The following is a 19057-nucleotide window of genomic DNA, read 5'->3' on the forward strand; positions in this document are numbered from 1 at the left end:
GGTTTCAGCTCAGGTCATGGTCTCAGGGTCTTGGATTGAGGTCAGACTCTGCCCTCAGCAGGGAGTCTGCTCGTCCTTCTCCAAGCCCTTCCCCATGCTCTCTCTTGCTTGCTCGCTCACTCTGGCTGTCTCTCAAATAAATAAAATCTTTTAGAAGAAAAGACATTTTCTTACTTGTGGCATTTTCACACCTATGAAAATTCACCATGATTTCTTTTTTTCTTAAATATTTATTTATTTATTTATTTATTTATTTATTTATTTATTTATGATAGACATAGAGAGAGAGAAAGAGGGAGAGACAGGGGAGGAGGGAGAAACAGACTCCATGCCGGGAGCCCGACACGTGACTCGATCCCAGGACTCCAGGATCGCGCCCTGGGCCAAAGGCAGGCACTAAACCGCTGAGCCACCCAGGGATCCCCTCTCCATGATTTCTTAACGTCAGTTTGTGCCTATTTCAAATTTAAACTTGCCATTTCTGAAAAAGAAAATGTTCCTCCACAGTTGGGTTTTTTTTTTTTTTTTAGTTTATTTATTCATGAGAGATACTGAGAGAGAAGCAGAGACATAGGCAGAGGGAGAGGCAGGCTTCCTGCGGGGAACCTGATGTGGGACTCGATCCCAGGACCCTGGTATCATGTGCTGAGCCAAAGGCAGATGCTCAACTTCTAAGCCACCCAGGGGTCCCTTGACGGTTGGTTTTATTCCCATCAGGACTCAAACGTGGTGCACACGCTGTATTTTGTTCCTGTGCCTCCTAGACCTCTCTCTCAGCCTACCCTCTCTGAGTGGAGACAGGATCTGTGCTGTCACTGCCACAAGTGACTGAGCGGTGTATCCATCCCCCAGAATTCCCCAGTTGGGACCTGGCGTCAGTGGACTGCTGTTTCACTAGACCTTCTACCTGCAGAGTAGAAGTCAGCTCTAAATGTTTGACTAGGGATCCCTGGGTGGCACAGTGGTTTGGCGCCTGCCTTTGGCCCGGGGCGCGATCCTGGAGACCCGGGATCGAATCCCACGTCGGGCTCCCGGTGCCTGCTTCTCCCTCTGCCTGTGTCTCTGCCTCTCTCTCTCTCTCTCTCTGTGACTATCATCAATAATTAAAAAAAATAAATGTTTGACTAGATGCAGGATTCTTTTGTTCAAGAATATTTTAAAAACCAAATATATATTTTTTTAAATGAGTGACACTTGTGATGGTTAATTTTGTGCCAACTTGGCTAGGCCTATTTAGTCAAACGTTCTAGATTTCTCTGCGAAGGTATGTTCTAGATGTGATTAACATTTAGATCATTAGACTTTGAATAAAGCAGACGAGGCTTTCCAGTGTGATGAGCAGTCACATGAAGTCACTGACTTCATGCAGTCAGTTGAAGGTCTTTTTTTTTTTTTTTTAAATTTACTTATGATAGTCACAGAGAGAGAGAGAGAGAGGCAGAGACACAGGCAGAGGGAGAAGCAGGCTCCATGCACCGGGAGCCTGACGTGGGATTTGATCCTGGGTCTCCAGGATCGCGCCCTGGGCCAAAGGCAGGCGCCAAACCGCTGCGCCACCCAGGGATCCCCAGTTGAAGGTCTTAGTAGAGATGAGACTGACCTCCCTGAGAAAGGGGATTCTGATGGCAGACAACCTTGACCTTCGGACTCAAGCTGCAGCATGACGTCTCCTGGGTCTCCAGCCTGCAGGAGAGAGGCATGATCCACATATACAGATAGTGATGAAGGATAAACATAGAGACGCTGTAGATCGAGAGAGATGACGTGGGTAGCGCACGTAAATCCTATTGGTTCTGCTTCTTGGGAGAACCCTGATAAGACTTCTTTTTTTTTTTTTTTTTTTTTTTTTTTTTTCTGATAAGACTTCTTAAGGGAGAATATTTTAGGAAATACAGCTCCCCAAAATATAAAAAGGGCAACATGAAATGTCAAATTAACAAAAAGTAATGCTGAAAATATTGAAGTTATGCTTGCCTCCAGTTTCTCTCTTCTGTGTTCAAACTGAACTTTGATGAATTTCAGAAGTGAGCTGTTGCTCTTGGATGGAAAAGAGTAGATTGTGGCTGGCTACAGCCACATTTTCTTAGTTAGTTAGTTTACACGTCATTTAATATTAATTATGTTCTGGTACATTAAAAACAAACACATTTATTCCTGATAGGGCCCCCACTCAACCTCCACTTTTATGTATTTTTTAATATGTAGCCCATTTCTTTTTTGTAAAATTGGCACTAATACCTATTTTGGGATGCTGCATAAAGTCTGGCCCAAAATAGCAATAAATGTCAATGGTCATTATCACCAGCATCACCACCGTTTGCTTTGCTCTGAGTCCACGTGGAGCTCCTCACACAGCAGAGAATGCATTTGCTTCCAGGGTGAGTTTATGAAATGACATTTTAAAAATGGGACTCATTTCCCAGGCCTCACTTAACAGTACTCCCAGCTGATACGGTCCGTCTCCCCCAAAAGCCGACCCTTTGCTTCCCCCAGAGGTCCCAGCTCCTCCCGGATTATTCACGGCCCTCTGGGCTGTGCGCAGTGGGGCAGAACAGCTCAAATGAGGTTCGTGCATTAGGGAGAAAGCTGCAGGGCAGTGAAGAAGCCTGCCCATCCCTGCCCCTTCCCAACCCACAAGGGGCCTTCTTTTAACACACCCGAAGTCACCATCCAGTGCCTGTCACAACACATGGTCATGCCGGCACCTGCCTGGCAGCTGCATAACCTTGGGGAAACCTCTTAACCTCTTCAAGTTCCATTTATTAGTCTGACAAAAGAGGGACACTGATTTCGGGGCTCTGTGAGCATCTGCATGCGTGAGCGTGAATGAAAGCTCAGTAAAGACAATAAATAGACAGACGGATGGATGGACAGATGGCTGGCTGGCTGGAGTGTGTCTCTTACAGATCCCAACACACTTCCATATACCTGATCCTCGCCACATCCTTGTGATGTGAACAGGGAAAGTAAAGTCCCCTTGACAATGAGGCAAACGACGCAAGACCCTGGCAGGATGGAAGTGGGTGTCAGTTTTCACAGTAAAGTGCAGTTTATCCTGGTTGCCTCTCACCATGGTGCGAAGTTGAGGTCAGGTGTCTTGTGTCAGGTCACTATTTCCTGCATGAATAATGTATGGACAATTTCTAAAGAAAAAATTTCTATCCCACTATGTCAACCTAAATTATCATATACCTTAAATATAGATTAGTGTAAACTCCAAGCAAATGTATAAACTGACTATCTATAGAGCCCTATGCCGGTGCCTCTGGCTGCCACCAGCGCCCGGGGCAGGGCTCCAGGGGGGACTCACCCCGCCGGCGGCCCCCCACCCCTTGCTCAGTCCAGGCCAGGCCCCAGGCTCCACTTGCTACTTTCAATATTTCCTGTGGAAGCAGAGCGGCCAGGGAGACCAGCTGGGGGCAGGATACAGCAGCCATCCCGGGGGCTTCTCTCCACGCGGGGCCATTGCAAGGCCGAGGTGCTGAGCTTCGGCTCCCCAGGGGCGGCGAGCAGACAGACCGGGGCAGCCCAGCACCCAGGCGCCCGGCGCATCCGGGCCGAGCCTTGGCTTCCTCCCGCCGTCTGCTCACCGCCCTCCCCGCTGCTGGGACGGTGGCCCGGTGTGTGCCCGGGGCAGGGGTGCCTGCAGGCCTCTAGGGGCGCAGCAGTGGGGACAGGGCCAGGAGGCTGCAGGGCAGCAGGCCTGGCCCAGACGCCACACCCCTCCCCCGGCCCCCCGCAGGCTCCCCGGGATGCACCGGCCTCATTCCCCCTCGGTCTCCTGCTCCTGCAGTGCCTGCCACGTGCCAGGCCCCGTGCTGGCCTCAGAGGGGAAGGCTGGGAACGCTCAGAACCCGGGCTGGCTGGGCTGTGGTGGCCGGAGGCCGGAGCCTGGAGGCTGGAGGCTGGAGGTCAGAGGCTGGAGGCTGGAGGCCAGAGGCTGGAGCCTACCCTCAGGGGCTCCGATGCCACAGCAGGGGCAGCAGGCCACGCTGCATGCCCACGAGTCGCCCCCACCCAGTCTGGGCCCTGGGCACTGCCGCACATGGGCACAACACGTTTTGTAAAAAAGCAGACAGATGCAGGTCAGTCAAGGTCTTCCTGTTGCAACGATGACCTTGCCTGAGCCTCCAGGTCCACCACGGGGTCAGCTCCGGGGTGCAGAGGGCACGGGGTCAGGCCAGGGGGTCGGCCTGGGGCTGCTCCCCCCACCCCCCCACAGCGGGGGCAGCCCCGCTGAGCAGATACCCCTAAAGCCACCCCACCCCGAACACAGGCCAGCTGCCAGGCCTCCAAGAGGCGCCGGGATGGGGGCTGGCAAGCTGGTGGCCCTGTGAGCAGTGCGGGGTGGGGCTGTGCCACAGGAGTGCCAGGCGCCCCCACAGGTGCCCCTGACATCCCCTGTGGCCCCCCATCATTCAGGGGTCCCCAACATCCCCTGCCGCCTCACCCCCCCATCATTGAGGAGCCCCTGACATCCCCAGAGGCCCGCTCAGCAGTGGGGGTTCCATCCCAGCACGGGGATGTCGGGGGTCACAGCAGGGCCCCGCAGTGTGACTGCATTGCAGATCAGGGCCTTAAGGACATGGGTCAAATGAAGCCGCCGAGGTGCAGCTGTGTCCTCGGAGGCCCCGCTCCCTCCCTTGGCGACTGCCTGAGGGGACGAGGAGGCGCAAGTGGCCCAAGCATCGGGCCCGAGCGAGCAACACTGCTGCCCGAGCCGATCCCGGCGACATGGTGGCCTCCGCATCATCCGACAGCATGACGCACATTCAAGTCCTTGTGACCTCAGGGGAGTGAGATCACTCCGGTCGTCTTCTGAGCACAGTGACATTCAGCTAGAGATTAATAAGAAAAAATACCTAGAAAATTCCACCTTTGGAAATTAAGCCACAATTTCTAAATAGCCCTGGGACAGCAGAAGAACTCATAATGGGAATTAGAAAATACTTGGAACTGGGAGATACTGGAAATAAATCAAAATATGCTGTTGCCGCCGCAGCAGCTCTAGAGGAGAAAGCAAGGGTGCGCGCAGCAGGAGAGGAAAGAAGCTGCAACTCCACCGCCGGAGCAGCCACCCCCGGGGACGCGAATCCCGAGCCCGCCCAGACGGCCCGAGAGAAACCGAGGCTGGGGGCGCTGAGCTGTGCGCCAGGGCGACCGACGGAGCCGTAAACGAAGAGCAGATTCCTTCCACCGGATGCAGCAAGTGTATCCTTAAGGAAAATAATGTCGAATCGGACAAAATTAACACTTAAGAACTTCTGTTTATCAAAATAGAGAGAAGACTAAGCCACGGAGCAGGTGTTTGCAGAACAGGCCTATGAAGGGCTTCTAGCCGGGCCCGCCAAGGACGCCGACGCTGAGGACCCGGGCTCCCGGGAGCCCCACGGCGGCCGTGCACCCAAGGGGAACGCGCGGGCCCACACGCACCACCTGCCGCACCTGCCGGGGCCGGCCCGGGAGGCCACCCACTGACCACCCGCTGACCACCAGCGGGGCAGGACATGGCGGGAACCTGCAGCAACACGGGTCGGGGCTCACAGGTGCCCGTGAGCTGAGCGACGCCCACAGCGAGGGACAGGGCCCGGATGGCACCAGCCCGGCGGCTTCAACGGCCCGGGGGCTGGAAGTCCCCCAGCCCGGCCGCCTCCCTCCTGGGACCTGGAGACCCGGCCCAGTCCCCGGGCAGCCGCCTTCTGAGGGGCTCTCCCCCGGAAGGGCACGAGTCCGTCCTGGGGGCCCCCCTCGAGGCCTAAGCACCTCCCAAACACCTGCTCCTAAGGGCGCCCCCCGCCAGGAGCCTCAGCCTAGGAGTGTGAGTGGCACAAGCTTCAGGCTCCAGGAAGCAGCCTGTGTGCCCCACCGGCCCCAGGAAGCTGCGCGTCACCGGGGGCACCACCCTCGGAGGCACTGCGTGCTGGGCACTTGGGGCAGCCGCTCGTGGCTGACGGTCTCGGTCGAGTGCTTGTTACAGAGAGATGCACACCTGCACACCCGTCACTCACGCGGTTGGGATATACCGTTCATATTGCAATGTAAAGTCAACTAAAAATCAAAACAATACACACCAAAAGACGTAGACCTGGACCTACAGGCAGGGACGTTCCTTCACACCAGGTGAGAAAGGCTACAAAGCAGCACACGCGGTACGATCCCACGCTTGCCGACACAGCACACGCACATGGAAATGGGATACACGCCAACACTCATTTCTTTAAAATTATTTATTGAGTATGTGCTATGCGCCAACACATAATTTACGTGGAAGACATCTCTACGACTGTACTATCCATGCAGAGTCCCGTCACATGCATCACCGCCTCCAGGCCCTGCACGGCTTTGGGGAGCCCACCTTCGCACGACAGGGAGGGACCCAGGCAGCAAGGACACCATGACACATGATACGTGAACAGCCACTTTCACAGGAGTACGAGGTTGATGCACGTGTGCCCTACGAGTTGAGATCTAGACCTAGCTTAGGGACACGGTGCCACCGACTCGGCCACGAGCCAGACTGTGGACACCTGGGGACACAGCCTACTTCTAGAGCACAGACACGGGCAGTGACAGGGGTGAGGGGTCCCCACCGAGCCCCACGCGGCGCCTCTGGAGGCCCCGAGGAAGGTAGCGTGCACGCACACGGGTGTCCTGCCGCCGGGCAGGGGAGCTCTCAGGCCACAGGAACGGGGGCTCACATCCAAGCGCGTCTCCGCCCGGGCTCGTTCCTGCAGCACCTGCTTCCCACAACTTCGACCGTCATCTCCAGATGGGAAAGACCTTCTCTCCAACCTGAAAACAGACAAAGCAAATCAGTCATAATAAACCGCTTGAGTGTGACTCACACGCAGCACCTCCTGATGACGACTCAGGATGGCACCCAAGAGCGACTTCCAGGAGGAGAAGTTTTCTTAATGACCAAGATTAAGACTTTGACATAAAATTAGCACAAAGCAGGTAGGAGACCAGAGGAGAACCATCGCGTCCCCTCTGCCATCCTGCACCAGGTGTGGGAACGGCAGCCCGGCCCACTCTCCACCGGGGCCTCCTGGACACGGGAAGGGTGGCCTTGGGCTGGGCCCCTGCCCTCAGACTCACCTTCCTGCCCCCGTTTCCTGTTCTACCAATAACAGCACCCAATTCCCGTGAGGAGGGTGAGAAAGCAGCGCAGGCGCGCGAGGCCGAGGCCGTGGCATCGCGACCGCCACGCCCGTCTCCCAGCACCAGCGCCCAGCACCCGCCCTGCAGCACAAGCCTTACTTTCTGCGATGTGGGGTCTTGTGTGGAAGCTGAGCGCCACGGACATGTGCCTCCTCCACACGGGGTTTCTCTGCAGCACAACCAAGCCTGTGACCACATCTCCCGAGACCATGGACATGGGTTCGTCCATCATAAACAGCACCTGCTTCCAGTGGGTGGTTCTGCAAGACACGGGGCACGCATCACCTCTGTGGGGTGGACCCCCAGGATCCCCCGTGGGGCAGATGCACCAGGCCCACGGCGAGGCCTCTGTGGGCGCCAGGGACTGGGCCACAGCCCAGTGAGCACGCTGCTCTAGGTGCTCCCAGGCCCCTAGACGGGCGTCTACCGCATCCCTGCCCAGTCCCTAGGCTGCCAACGCCGAGTTCTAGTTTCCGCAGTGCAGGAAGGCCACTGCCCCTGGGAGTCGGGCTGGAGGGGGTGTGGCAAGTGCGACATCTGGGACAAACCGTCACGTTCCGCGCTCTCTGGGTTCTGCAGGCCCTGAAGACACGGCTCCACGGCCTCACGTCCCTCCGACCCCAGCCGCTGTGAGGGCCCCTGTCCCCGTGTCCCAGAGCGCTGCCCGGGCTCGGCACCTGCCTGCCCCACCCCACCGTGTGCGGGCGCTCGACTGCCCGGGGCCTGAGTTCCCGCCGTCGACGGGCGACAGCTCGCATCTGTGCGCCGGGACCGGGAAGGGCAGCCGGAGGCCTGGCCCCGCCACCTCCACGGACGCTCCGGCCAACAGCCTGGCTCCTGTGGTGCGGACGGATGCGAGGCCCTGAGGACCCCCACTGCGGCCAGTGTTGACCCGAGCAGCGCGGCTGCCCGCCCCGGCCCGGGCACCTACCGCGCAGGCCCACGGAGGCCCCATGAAGGCAGCTCTGCACCGGGCTGCTGGGTCCAGCTCCGAGGCAGACCGCAGCGCCCAGCGCGCCTGAGCAGCTTGCAGCATCAAAATGCTACTGCACAGAAGTGTCCCAGGGGCGGCTGGGGGCTCAGTCCGGGGAGCGTCTGCCTTCGGCTCAGGGATGACCCCGGGGCCTGGGATCGAGTCCCGCATCGGGCTCCCTGCTCAGCGGGGCGTCTGCCTCTCCCTTCCCCGCCCCGCCCTCTGCTCATGTGCTCTCTCGCCCACTCTCTCCCTCAAATAAAATCTTTAAAAAAAATTTGTCTCAAGAAACACTGACCTTCCTCAAGAAAGTCTTGGGGAGTTAAAAGCCCCTACAATTCCATGGGTTGTGCTTGTATTAGACCATGGGAAGCTGAAGCAGCGTCCAGGGCAACTGAGGCAGGCAGTGTGCTCCGCCCGTTCGTGCAGGGGTCAGAGGACAAGCAGGGCAGCCCAGGGCAGGGGCGAGTGGGGCACGGTCCCGGTCCCCCGCCCACCGCCCACACACGCCACTGCCTCCCCAACGGCTGCGCGGCAGGGAACCTGCACCCGCTCCTCCCGGGGCAGCGGAGCCCCTGCGGGTGCTGCACACTCACGGGTGAAACGGGCCTGTGCTCGGCACCAGCTGCGGCTCGTCCTCCTCCAGGCTCTGGAACCGGACACTGAACCAGGCCGTGAATCCATGCAGCGTGCCGGCCTTCCTGATCTCAAAGTGCAGCTCGCCTTTCACGGTCTGTTCAGGCAAACGATAAGGAAGGGACGCGGCTCCCGTGAGCGCGTGACAGCAGGCGGCGAGGGCTCCGGGGCAGGAACTAGCAGCTGTCCCCGCCAGCCCCGCTCAGATGCAGCTGCACTGCCCGGCCCCACGTCTAGTCCAGTAACTGTGGATGCAACTTGCTAGTGTCGCCAAACACAGCAAACCTGCTCCTCAGGAAAGAACTACTAAAGCTGGCAGCACAAATTCACATGCTGCAGATAATCAGAAAAGGTTTCAAAAAAAAAAAAAAAAAAAGGAAGAAAGAAAAGGTTTCAAGCAACGTGGGCCTCACTTGCCTCATTTTCTGGCCCCATATTTGAGTGGAATCCTATTTCTTCTCAATTCTTGGCATAAAGAACCAGGCCTCTCTATACTGCGAAACTAAGTGCAGAGCCAACAGCTTAGCTCCCGGCTGAGCTCCAGGGGGTTCCAGGGACCCGCTCCCAAGCTCTGCACCTTGCACCTCCGAGCACACCCTTAAAATGAGACCCTCCTGAATGCACACGCGCCACCTCGTGGCAACAGGGGGAATGTAAGAGTGAGAATTAAGAATTTTGTCATCCACGGTAGCACAACTTAGAAAAAAAATTTTTAACTTGAAATCCTTGAAGAAACTAGATATAATTTATTAGAATCTCAAGATGCTGAAAATATTAAACATAAATATAAAAATGACTGATTATGTTAAAGAGGTCCGTGAAAAAATAATGTAAAAATATAAAATCAGAGCATAAAAAAGACAAGACTCGGGGAAAATCAAAGGCAAGGTTCCTCAATCTGTTTATTCGCACAGAGTCTGGTACGTGCGCCGCCCACTTAGCCTCCGGGGCTCTCACCTCCAGGTCAGCGATCTGCACGGTTCTCCTGCCCAGCTGCAGGATGGTGCACGGTTCAGACAGTCTTCTAGCTTCAAAATGTGGTTGTACTTGGGCTTTGAAAAAAACTCCTTAATCACTAAAGATCTAGGGAAAAAGTAGGAGTCGCTCAGAGGCGTGAACCAATAGCTCAGGTTCTGACACACAGACTCGCTTTGTCTCCAGCGTGAGCAGGAATTCCACGCCACCGTGTGCAGCACGAGGGCCCCAAGGCAGGGCCGGGGGGTCCCTGGGGCGGCCCGCTGAGCGTGCACGGTGTGCGAGCACACCTACGCCCTCCTCACGGGGCCTGAACACACCAACACCCTTCCCACGCAGGCTGCCCGGCCCACCCCACCGCCGTGGCTCCGGTCACTGCGGCCCCCTCCCGACACGTGGACAGGAGGTCCATGGGAGCCGAGCGCCGGGTCACCGCGTAGACACTTGGTTGTCTCATGGCACAAGCAGGGTGAGGACGGTGAGATGTGCACACATGGCCCTGTCTAGGTGGCTCCGTAAGAAATGCTCTGAAGTGGCAGGACTACGGGCCACGGGCCGATCGGGGCAGCCCTCACCCTGCGCCGGGTGTCCTGCCGCCGTCACCTGCACTGCCCGGCACTGCCCCTGGGTGCAGACGGGTGGGGTGGCTGTGGGGCCAGGGCCTCAGGGCTCTGCGTCTCTTGCCTTCCAGGGACAAGGAGCTGCCCGGCCCCAGCCCCCGCGAGGCCAAGGTGAGAGCCTGTCCTGGGCCCCGGGCAGGACGTGGCGGGGGGGCTGGGGCCAGCTGTCTGCACCCTGTCCCCCAGGACATCCCCGGGCGTCTCCCCAGTCCCCCGTCCCAGCAGTGCACGGGCTGCCAGGAACGCACCCCAGACCCGGAGCCGTGGTCCGCGGGGGGCCCTGTGCCTTCCTGACTCCTCCGGGTCCCGCGGGGGACTGGACGCGGCCCGAGTGCCCACCTCCCGGGCTGGAGCCTCACCTGTGGCCCCCGCTTGTCCTCTTCCAGAAACTCCACCAGGAGACCCGGCGCGCAGACAAATGGATAAAAATGCTCAAGCGATGGGACCACTACCTCCCCAGCGAGAAGGTGGGGCGCTGGGTGCCCCCGAGGGCTCTCCGTCCTGAGGGGCTGGGGGGCCGCCCTCAGTGTCCTCCTGCCCTGTCTCAGGGGAGCCCCCTGCCTGGGGAGAGTCTGCTGGGAGCCCGAGCCTCCCCAGGCCCTGGGTCGGCGGTGGGGGAGTGTCAGGTCGGGGCCACGGTCCCTGCTCCTCGTGGGGGACGGGGCCCAGCTCCAGGGAGACCCAGCCTCTCCACAGACACCCTGGAGCCGAAGCTGGAACCTTCTAGATGCCTCGTGCTCCCTGGGCTCCAAGGGGCCGCCCTGGGCCCCTCTCACCAGCGCTGCCTTCCTCCCCGCAGCTGCGATGCTGAGTCTACAAAGGGGTCCCGCCCCAGGTGCGGGGACAGGTGTGGCTGCGATTGCTGAACGTCGACCAGGTTAAGGCCAGGAATGCCGGGAAATACCAGGTGGGGCCCGTCCACTCCCCGTGGACCCTCGGTCCCCTCCCTGCCCAGGGCTGACTCTCCATGTCCCCTCCACACCGGGCTGAACTCCCGCGTCCCCTCCCCACCCGGGCTGAACCCCCGTGTCCCCTCCCCACCCGGGTTGATCCTCCATGTCCCCTCCCTGTCCAGGGCTGACCCCCCATGTCCCCTCCCCACCCGGGCTGACCCTCAGTCCCCTCCCTGCCCACGACAGCTGGGCACAGGCCCTCACGCAGGCCCCGCGGGCACGGTGGGCACTCCCGCCATCCCCGGCCCCCCAGGGGAAGGGTGGAGGTTCCTGCAGGACACACTCCCATGGTGGCCCCAGGGCTCCCTGCCCAGGACGGCAGCTGTTGACAGGTCGGGGTCTGTGTCCCTGACACCGGCTCCTCCTCCCGGGGTCTCCCCGCAGGAAATGAAGGAGGAGGCCCTGGTCTCCTCCCGGGACATCATGCAGATTGACCTGGATGTCAACGGGACGTTCCGCAGTCATACCATGTTCTGGGAGGGCTACGGGGTCGGGTGAGGTTGTTGGGCCTGCGGGGTTTGGGGGCCCGGGAGAGGCCCGGGGGCTTCTGTGCAGGGGACACGGGGTCTCCGAGGCCAGGGGGAGCGACGGCAGCAAACAACACACTGCCACATGGTAGGGTGCTGGGGATGACCCCCGTGCCCCCACCCCCAGGGTCTCGGGGATGGGGAGGCCCCGTCCTGGGGTCACCGTCTGAGCTGAACCCCAAGGGGGTGAGGGGCAGACCCATGAAGAGCAGGGGTCGGGGTGGGGGCGTGGGGGGCAGGAAGGGGACCTGGGGGCCAGGGTGCATGGCCGCGGCTGGACCGGGACACATGGACCCGACGAGGGTCGGACAGGTCAGGGTGACACCCACCCTCGGTGCTTTATGTACTTCTGAATTCTGGGCATTTTATTTTAGACAATTTGCAGTTGGTGAGCACACATAGCATGACGACCCCCAGATGCCGCCCCGGTCCAGGCAGGCCCTGCGCTGAGCACACGGGGCCCCAGGGGCAGAGGCAGGGGTCACAGCAAACCCCAGACTGGGGTCGCCTTTATCTGTAGATGTCTCTGTGTGCACCTTAGAGAAGGGGGTGCCCTGTGTCTGCAGCCCCCCACCCCATCCCCTCAACCAACGCCCCCATGCCATCCCCCACATCTCCCCCATACCATCCCCCACACCCCCACACCCCCACACCCCCAACCCCTACACTATCGGTTCCCCCCCCACAAGGACGCAGTGCAGCTGCCCCATGTGGGACATGCTCAGCCTCCCCGGCCACCTTGACGTTCTCTGGACGGCCTGCTCCCGTCAGAAGCCCGGGTGTCCCGTAGAGTCCCCAGGGGCCGCGGGGAGGTGGGGAAGGCAAGGAGCCCCCGACAGGGGGGTGCCGGTGGGTGGACCAGAGGGTGAAGCTACCTCTGTGCGCAGCGGGCAGGGTGTGTGGGAGCCCGGGACCCCAGGGGTGACCTGCAGGGGCGCCAGGGGCAGGGCTGGGGGGCTACCAGGCAAGGGTGGCTGGGCTTCCCAGGGGGCCGCTCGGACCGTCTCCCCACGAGAACTCGGTGCTCCTCCCTGCAGGGAACCTGCTGCCCCCTGGGGCCCCCGTGGCCCTCAGAGCGCGGCAGGGTCAGGCTGACCTGTGACCCCCGGCCCAGGGGGAGCCGGCCTCCAGCAGCCCGGGCCCAGGGGCCGCGGAGCCGGGGTGCAGACTCAGGCTGCCATGCGGGGGGCATCCGGCGGCTCCTGGCAGCGCTGAGGGGCCGCACCCCGTACCCCCCGTGCTCAGATAGTGACCCCAGGGGTTCGCAGCCTGTATCCGGGTCACACCTGCACGACGTTCCCTGCTCTCCTCACAGTGGCTCAGACCTGGAGCCCCGAGATGCTCTGGGATGGGCGGGCCCGGGGTCCCCCCCACAGAGTCCAGCCCAGGGACACCTGGGAAGGCGTGGGGGTGTGCTCAGGGCCACGGATGCCCCGGCTTCGTGGGCTCGGGGCAGGGGCCACGTGGGGCTGGTGGTGTTCCCGGGACACGGGGCCAGGCCAGGCCAGGGCAGGGGAGGAGAGGCGTCAGGGGCTTCGGGGACCGGGGCAGGGGGAGCGCTGGCTCCCAGGGGGCGTGCAGGGGGGCCGCTCCAGGGCTGGAGGGGGCGCTGGCGGTGCTCGGGGAATCCAGAGCTGCACACCCCATGGCGGGAGCCTCTCGGAGGCGTCGGACACCCCAGGGTGCACTTAACCCCAGGCACGCTGCACGTGTGAGGTCGCCGCCTGTCCCCGTGCACAGACCTGACCCCAGAGATCAGCCCCCGCGGAGGGGCCCTGCGTGCCGCGGGGCCTGCAGGGCGGGTGTCGGCACCTCGGTGGTCTCGCTGGGGGGGGGGGCTGACTGAGCAGAGCCCCCCGCTGTCCCCCCTCCTAGGCAGCGAGCCCTGTTCCTCGTGCTGGCGGCCTACTCGGTGTACGACACCGTGAGTGTCCCTGCCCCTGCCCCCTGCCCCGCAGGCGGCCTTGTTGTGCTGGTGACCAGCGGGACTCACAGTCAGGGCCCCAGCTCCACGGCCCCGAGATGCCGGGGAGGGTCTCTCTCCTCCAGGACGGGCAGGGGGCGGGGTGCAGACCTCCCAGGGGAGGCAGGGCCTGCGTGCCCGAGGGCCGGGGCTGCCCGGGGCCCCCGCGTGCACCGCGGCCGTCCTAGAGCTCGGGTCTGGACCCTGACAGACGGCACTACTGACGAGAACCCGGGCGAGGAAGCCTCCCACTACCCTGAAGGGCACGAGGCCGAGGCGCCCACGAGGCCGCCCCCTTCCACGGCGCATTCCAGAAGGGTCCCCGAGGACCCCAGCTCACACACTCCCCGGCTCTGCGGGGTGTCCTGGCCCAGCTCCCCTCGTGGGACATGCCAGGGGCCACAGTCAGGCCCGCAACCTGCCCTCCGGGGGGTCTCCACCCTGGCGGGTCCCCTGCAGCCTGGCACAGCTCACGGAGGCCCCTCCTGCTGGTCTGAGGACAGGGACCCTGGCACGGCGGCCACAGGGCTCGGTAGCGGGGCCTGGGGTGCTGGCGCCCGAGCTGGTCCGGGTGGCCCTCACCTGCCCCCCACCCTCTGGGAGCCCCCTCCGGGTGCCTGGGCTGTGAGGGAGCCGGGGGGAGCCTGACGCCCGCGGGGAGGGCTCAGAGGGGGCCTCGGGGCGCACGCCCTCCGTGGGGCTCTGGCTCTTGCAGGAGGTGGGCTACTGCCAGGGCATGAGCGAGATCGCGGCCATCCTCATGTTCCTGCCCTAGGAGGACGCCTTCTGGGCGCTGGCCCAGCTGATGACCGACGACAGGCACGCCATGCACGGTAGGGGCCCGCCGGGCCGCCGGGCGGGAGGGGAGTCGGAGGGCCTCCCTGCAGGCTCCTGCATCGGGGGGCAGGCGGGGACCCCCCAGCCCGACCCCCATGGGCAAGGGCCCCGCCTCCCTGGAGGCCTCGGGGTCCCGGAGCCACGGCCACCTGCCCCACCGTCTGCAGGCCTTGCACTCCCGCTACTCCCCCAGCCTCCCGCCCGGCTGCCTGCTTGCCCCCCAGGCCCCCCTGCCAGCCCATGGTCACACGGGGCCCAGGGGGCAGCGTCTCCCCCTCCCGGGGGCTCCCAGCCTCACTCCCAAGCCCCACAGAGGGCCGTGCACACCCATCACCCTCCCCGTGGCCTGCACCCGCTGCCCCTCGGGGCTGGGGACCCGCCTGTCCCCGCGGCGGCCCCTGCAGGAGAGAGGGTGCTGGGTCAGCCGGGCCTGGTCCTCAGCCCCCAGCCCACGCCCCGCGTGGTCTCTGTGAGGACGAGGGTCCCCGGGCCCCGCGCCCCCGGCCTGGGAGGCAGCCCTGCCCTCTGGGAAGAGCGGGTCCAGTCAGGGCTCCGAGGGCGGTGGGCACACGGGGGTCAGGGCGTGGGGGGGGGCCCCTGCCCCAACACCCCCCACCCCGCCTGGTGCAGGAGGAGGGCCTGACCGTGGGGGCCTGGGGCCTTCTCAGGCTTCTTCGTCCCGGGCTTCCCGAAGCTCCTCAGGTTCCAGGCTCATCACGAGCGCATCCTCCAAAGAGCTCTCCCTGACCTGAGGAAGCACATGGCGAGTGGGAGCTCCTGAGGCTCCATTCCCGGGGCCCGGGGCAGGGGGTGGGGGGCACGGCCCTCCGAGCTGCCCAGAGTTGGGGTCACGTTCCTCCCCCTGGGGCCCAGGGGCGCCCTCGGGGCTGGGCTGGGCCATGGGGAGCGTGTCCACCCGGCTCCAGGGCCCGCGGCGTGGGGCCTGAGCACCTCCTGCCCTCCCGCCAGGACGAGGAGCAGATGTCCACCGGCATCTATACCCCAAAGTGGTTCCTGCAGTGCTTCCTCGGCCGGGTGAGGACCCCCGGGACCCCCGCTCCCGGACCTGCCCCCTGTCCCCGGGGAGGGCCCAGCTCAGTCCCACCCTCCAGACGAGCCAGGCCCGACCCCGGGGCCCTGAGGCTGAGGCTTGCAGCCCAGCCCATCCTGGAGAAGCCCAGAGGGTCCCTGGACGAGGTTCCGGGGGGCAGGCCGTCTCTGCCTCAGCTCCCCCGGGGGAGGCCGGGTCAGCCCGGGGTGTGGACGGGCCCTCAGCCCATCGGGCGGCCAGCCTGGGGTCCTCTCGAGGTGTGGTGTCGTCAAGTGCGGGCAGAGTCTGTGCCCCCAGGGGTGCGGGAGGTGCTGGCCAGGGTTGGAACCCGGAGCGGCCAGGAGCCCTGATCTCCCTGGGAGGAGGGCACGCACAGGGGGGCTGTGGGGCCTCGTCGGAGGCAGCGGGGGGCAGATGGCAGGCCTAGCCTAGCCCCGGGGGGCTGTGGGGCCTTGTCGGAGGCAGCGGGGGGCAGATGGCAGGCCTAGCCTAGCTCCAGCCGAGCCCTCCAGGGGCCCTGCTCAGGCCGCTCCTCCCACCCCGCTGTCCCCTAGACCCCCTTCTCGCTCACCCTGAAGCTGTGGAATGCCTACGTACTCGATGGGGAGAGGGTGCTCACGGCCATGGCCTACACCATCCTCAAGGTGCACAGGAGTAAGTGAGCCCCTGGGAGCCCAGGTGTGCCGGGGGCGGGGGGCAGGGGCGGTGACCCTGTGCTCTGAGCAGCACCCAGACCTGGGGCGGGGGGACGGCGGGGCAGGCGGGTGCAGGGGGGCTCCCTGAGAGGAGCAGCAGGCAGGGGCCACCCCGGCCAGTGCACTGCCCACGGCGCTCCTGGGCACAGCGGGACCCCAGCCGCTGGCCTGGGGGCACTGGGGGCCCCAGGGCGGGGCCCTCTGGGTCTGACTCTCGCCCACCGCCCAGAGCGCCTCCTGAAGCTGCCCCTGGAAGGGCTCCGGGAGTTCCTCCAGGACTCTCTGGCCCAGCCCTGGGCCCTGGAGGACGAGGCGGTGCTCAGACACCTTCGGGCCTCCATGACCCAGCTCCGGAGGACGTGGTGCGACCTGCCCCCCCCAGGTGGGCTCAGGGCCCCGGCCCCTCCCGACTCGGCCTGCTGGGGCCGCCCACAGGGGACAGAGCCCCTGGGGCCCCGTCCTCATCTCTGGGGCTCTCCTCTTCTGCTCCAGCCTCGGGGACCCCAGGCCAGGCTGGGTGGGTGGGCACCCACTGCAGGGCCCGGGCACCAGTGTGGGGGGCTGAGCACAGGGTCAGGCCGAGGGGCCACGTGGGAGCCGTGAGGACTCCCAGGACCCCTTGTGGGGGACACACAGCCTGCTGGAGACGCTGACTCCGTCGGCCTCTTTCCAGCGGGACCTTTCCAGCGAGGCCTCTGGGCCTGGAGCGAGTGTCCCCGACGCCCGGGCCTCTCCTCCCTTCTCCGGCCTCTGAAACACCGCCCAGGGTGGAGGAGCCGGCCTCCCCGGGCCCAGCCACCCAGCCTGAGCCGCCCGGACCCCCTCCCGGCCAGGCCATAGTCCAACCTCCCCCCCAGCGATGGAGCTCCCTCCCCACCCTCCCAGTGCAACAAGACAGTGCAGGCAGGCGGCCCCCGGACATGGTGGGCTTGAAGACAAAAAACGGGGTCCTCCCTTCGGCACCTGCCTGGGCCACCCCAGAGGCCCCGTGACGGACCAGGCCCTGGAGCACCCCCGGGACTCCCATCACGGGGTCCCCCCAGCCCCCTAGGGACGACCTGTCGGGTCCAGGACACCCTTCCTGCCCCGCGGCCACTGCAGCTCGTGCCCCTCGCTGGGCAGTGATGGGCACAGCCAGGGCAGAGCCAGGGCTGCGCTGAGCCCCCTGCCCCGAGGCCCCGCACAGGCCCGGGACCCTCTGCCCTCCGCGTCCACGGGGCAGCTCGATGCTCGCGGGCCTCGGGGGCAGAGCGTGGCGGTGAGGGCGGGGGCCCGGAGGCTCTGGCCCGCCGTCACCGTGCCCTGCCTCATCTTGCTGTCCCTCCCGGAGGGCGGCACCCCCCGCACAGGACACCAGCCCCTGACCCAGAGGGACCTGGGCTGGCCTGGCCCTGGGCTCTGTGGGGGCAGGGGCGACTCGAGCCCCCCCCCCCCAGGCCCAGCACTAATGGGATCCAGCGCCTCGGGGCCCTGGCCAGGCCTGCGTTCTGGCCCCGGGCTGAGCGAGCCCTCTCACCGCCGGATGTGGCCTCCTGGGCCCTGGGCGTGCCCCACAGATCCAGGTCGCTGACCTAGGGCAGCCCTGGGGATCCCAGGACACCCCAGGGCAGGGCAGCAGGGGCAGGCCCGTGGGCCCCACCCACACCCACACCAGGAGGCAGGCTCCTCCACGTGCTGGGGCTCCAGCAGTCAGTCCCCCGGCCCCAGGGGGCCCGAGGCCGGGGTCCAGCTGCCCTGTGGGGACCCAGCGCAGGAGCCCATGGGCCGCAGGTCCACGTCAGCCCTGCTATCCCCAGAACCACCTCTCAACGCCCCAACCTCAGGACACGCGCCCCCACCCAGAGTCGAGTCCGCACAGGCTCCCAGGTGGGGGACTCCGGCACCCGCACCCCTGTGGGATTCCCGCTTTCCTCTAAGGACAGGAAGGTCTCCCAGGCCTGGCCGCTCGGTGTGGTTCGTAAGAACATGCGACTCTTGTTCTTGGGGCGGAGAGTTCAAGCCCCATGTGGGTGTAGAGATGACAGAAAAATAAAATCTTAAAAAGAAAATCAGTCAGTCTGGGGGAGACACAGACCGGGATCCCACAGAGGGATCGGGTCCCACAGAGCTGACGACGGGTCTACGCACAGTATTAGAAGCAGCAGAGCACAAAGTCGGAACTTTCAGAAGTCTGCTAGAGTGGGGGACACGCCGGCCTTGACGGTGCTCGGGAGGTGAAATGGGGGGCGGCCCTTGGAGCGACAGGGTGGGCTCAGGGTCCCCGGGGTCCCAAGGACGGTGGCGCCAACGGTTCCCAGGCCCAGGAGCGGGGACCCCAGCCGAGAGCCGCGGGACTAGGGCCAGCTGTCTGCCCTGTGTGGCCACAAACTGCAAACCCCTGTGCAGTCACGGGGCCACGTCCCTGGGCCGGGCCAGCAAAGGCCAGAAGTGGGAGGAGACCCTCCCGGGCGGGAGGAGCACGGGTCTCCTCCAGGGCAGCCCCTAAAACTTGGAGGTGTGAAACTCAGTCACTTGTCCGAGATCAAAAACCAAACAGAAGCTGGGCCGCAGGCAGGGTGAACGCAGGGTCTGCAGAAGCGGCGGAGGCCCGGGGCCCGGGGGCTCCTCTGCGGAGGCCCCTGCAGACCAGGGGGGGGGGGCGGGATGCTCAGCCCCAGGCCCAGGGG

At 63.7% G+C, this 19057-nt stretch overlaps 1 protein-coding gene across 1 annotated transcript in view; it reads right to left on the reverse strand.

Annotated features, from left to right (window-relative positions):
• Positions 1-6235: 6235 nt before the first annotated feature.
• LOC112664939 (uncharacterized) overlaps positions 6236-19057 on the reverse strand; it is a 28770-nt gene continuing 15948 nt past the window's right edge. The window contains exons 3-5 of the mRNA XM_035700965.2: positions 8731-8867; positions 7261-7421; positions 6236-6792 (exon numbers count right to left, since the gene is read on the reverse strand). Of these exons, the coding sequence (XP_035556858.1) occupies positions 6695-6792; positions 7261-7421; positions 8731-8867 (396 nt within the window). The 3' untranslated portion in view covers positions 6236-6694. The remainder of the gene's footprint in view (positions 6793-7260; positions 7422-8730; positions 8868-19057) is intronic.

This window comes from Canis lupus, chromosome 17, assembly GCF_003254725.2.
Source record: "Canis lupus dingo isolate Sandy chromosome 17, ASM325472v2, whole genome shotgun sequence".
Lineage (NCBI taxonomy): Eukaryota > Metazoa > Chordata > Mammalia > Carnivora > Canidae > Canis > Canis lupus.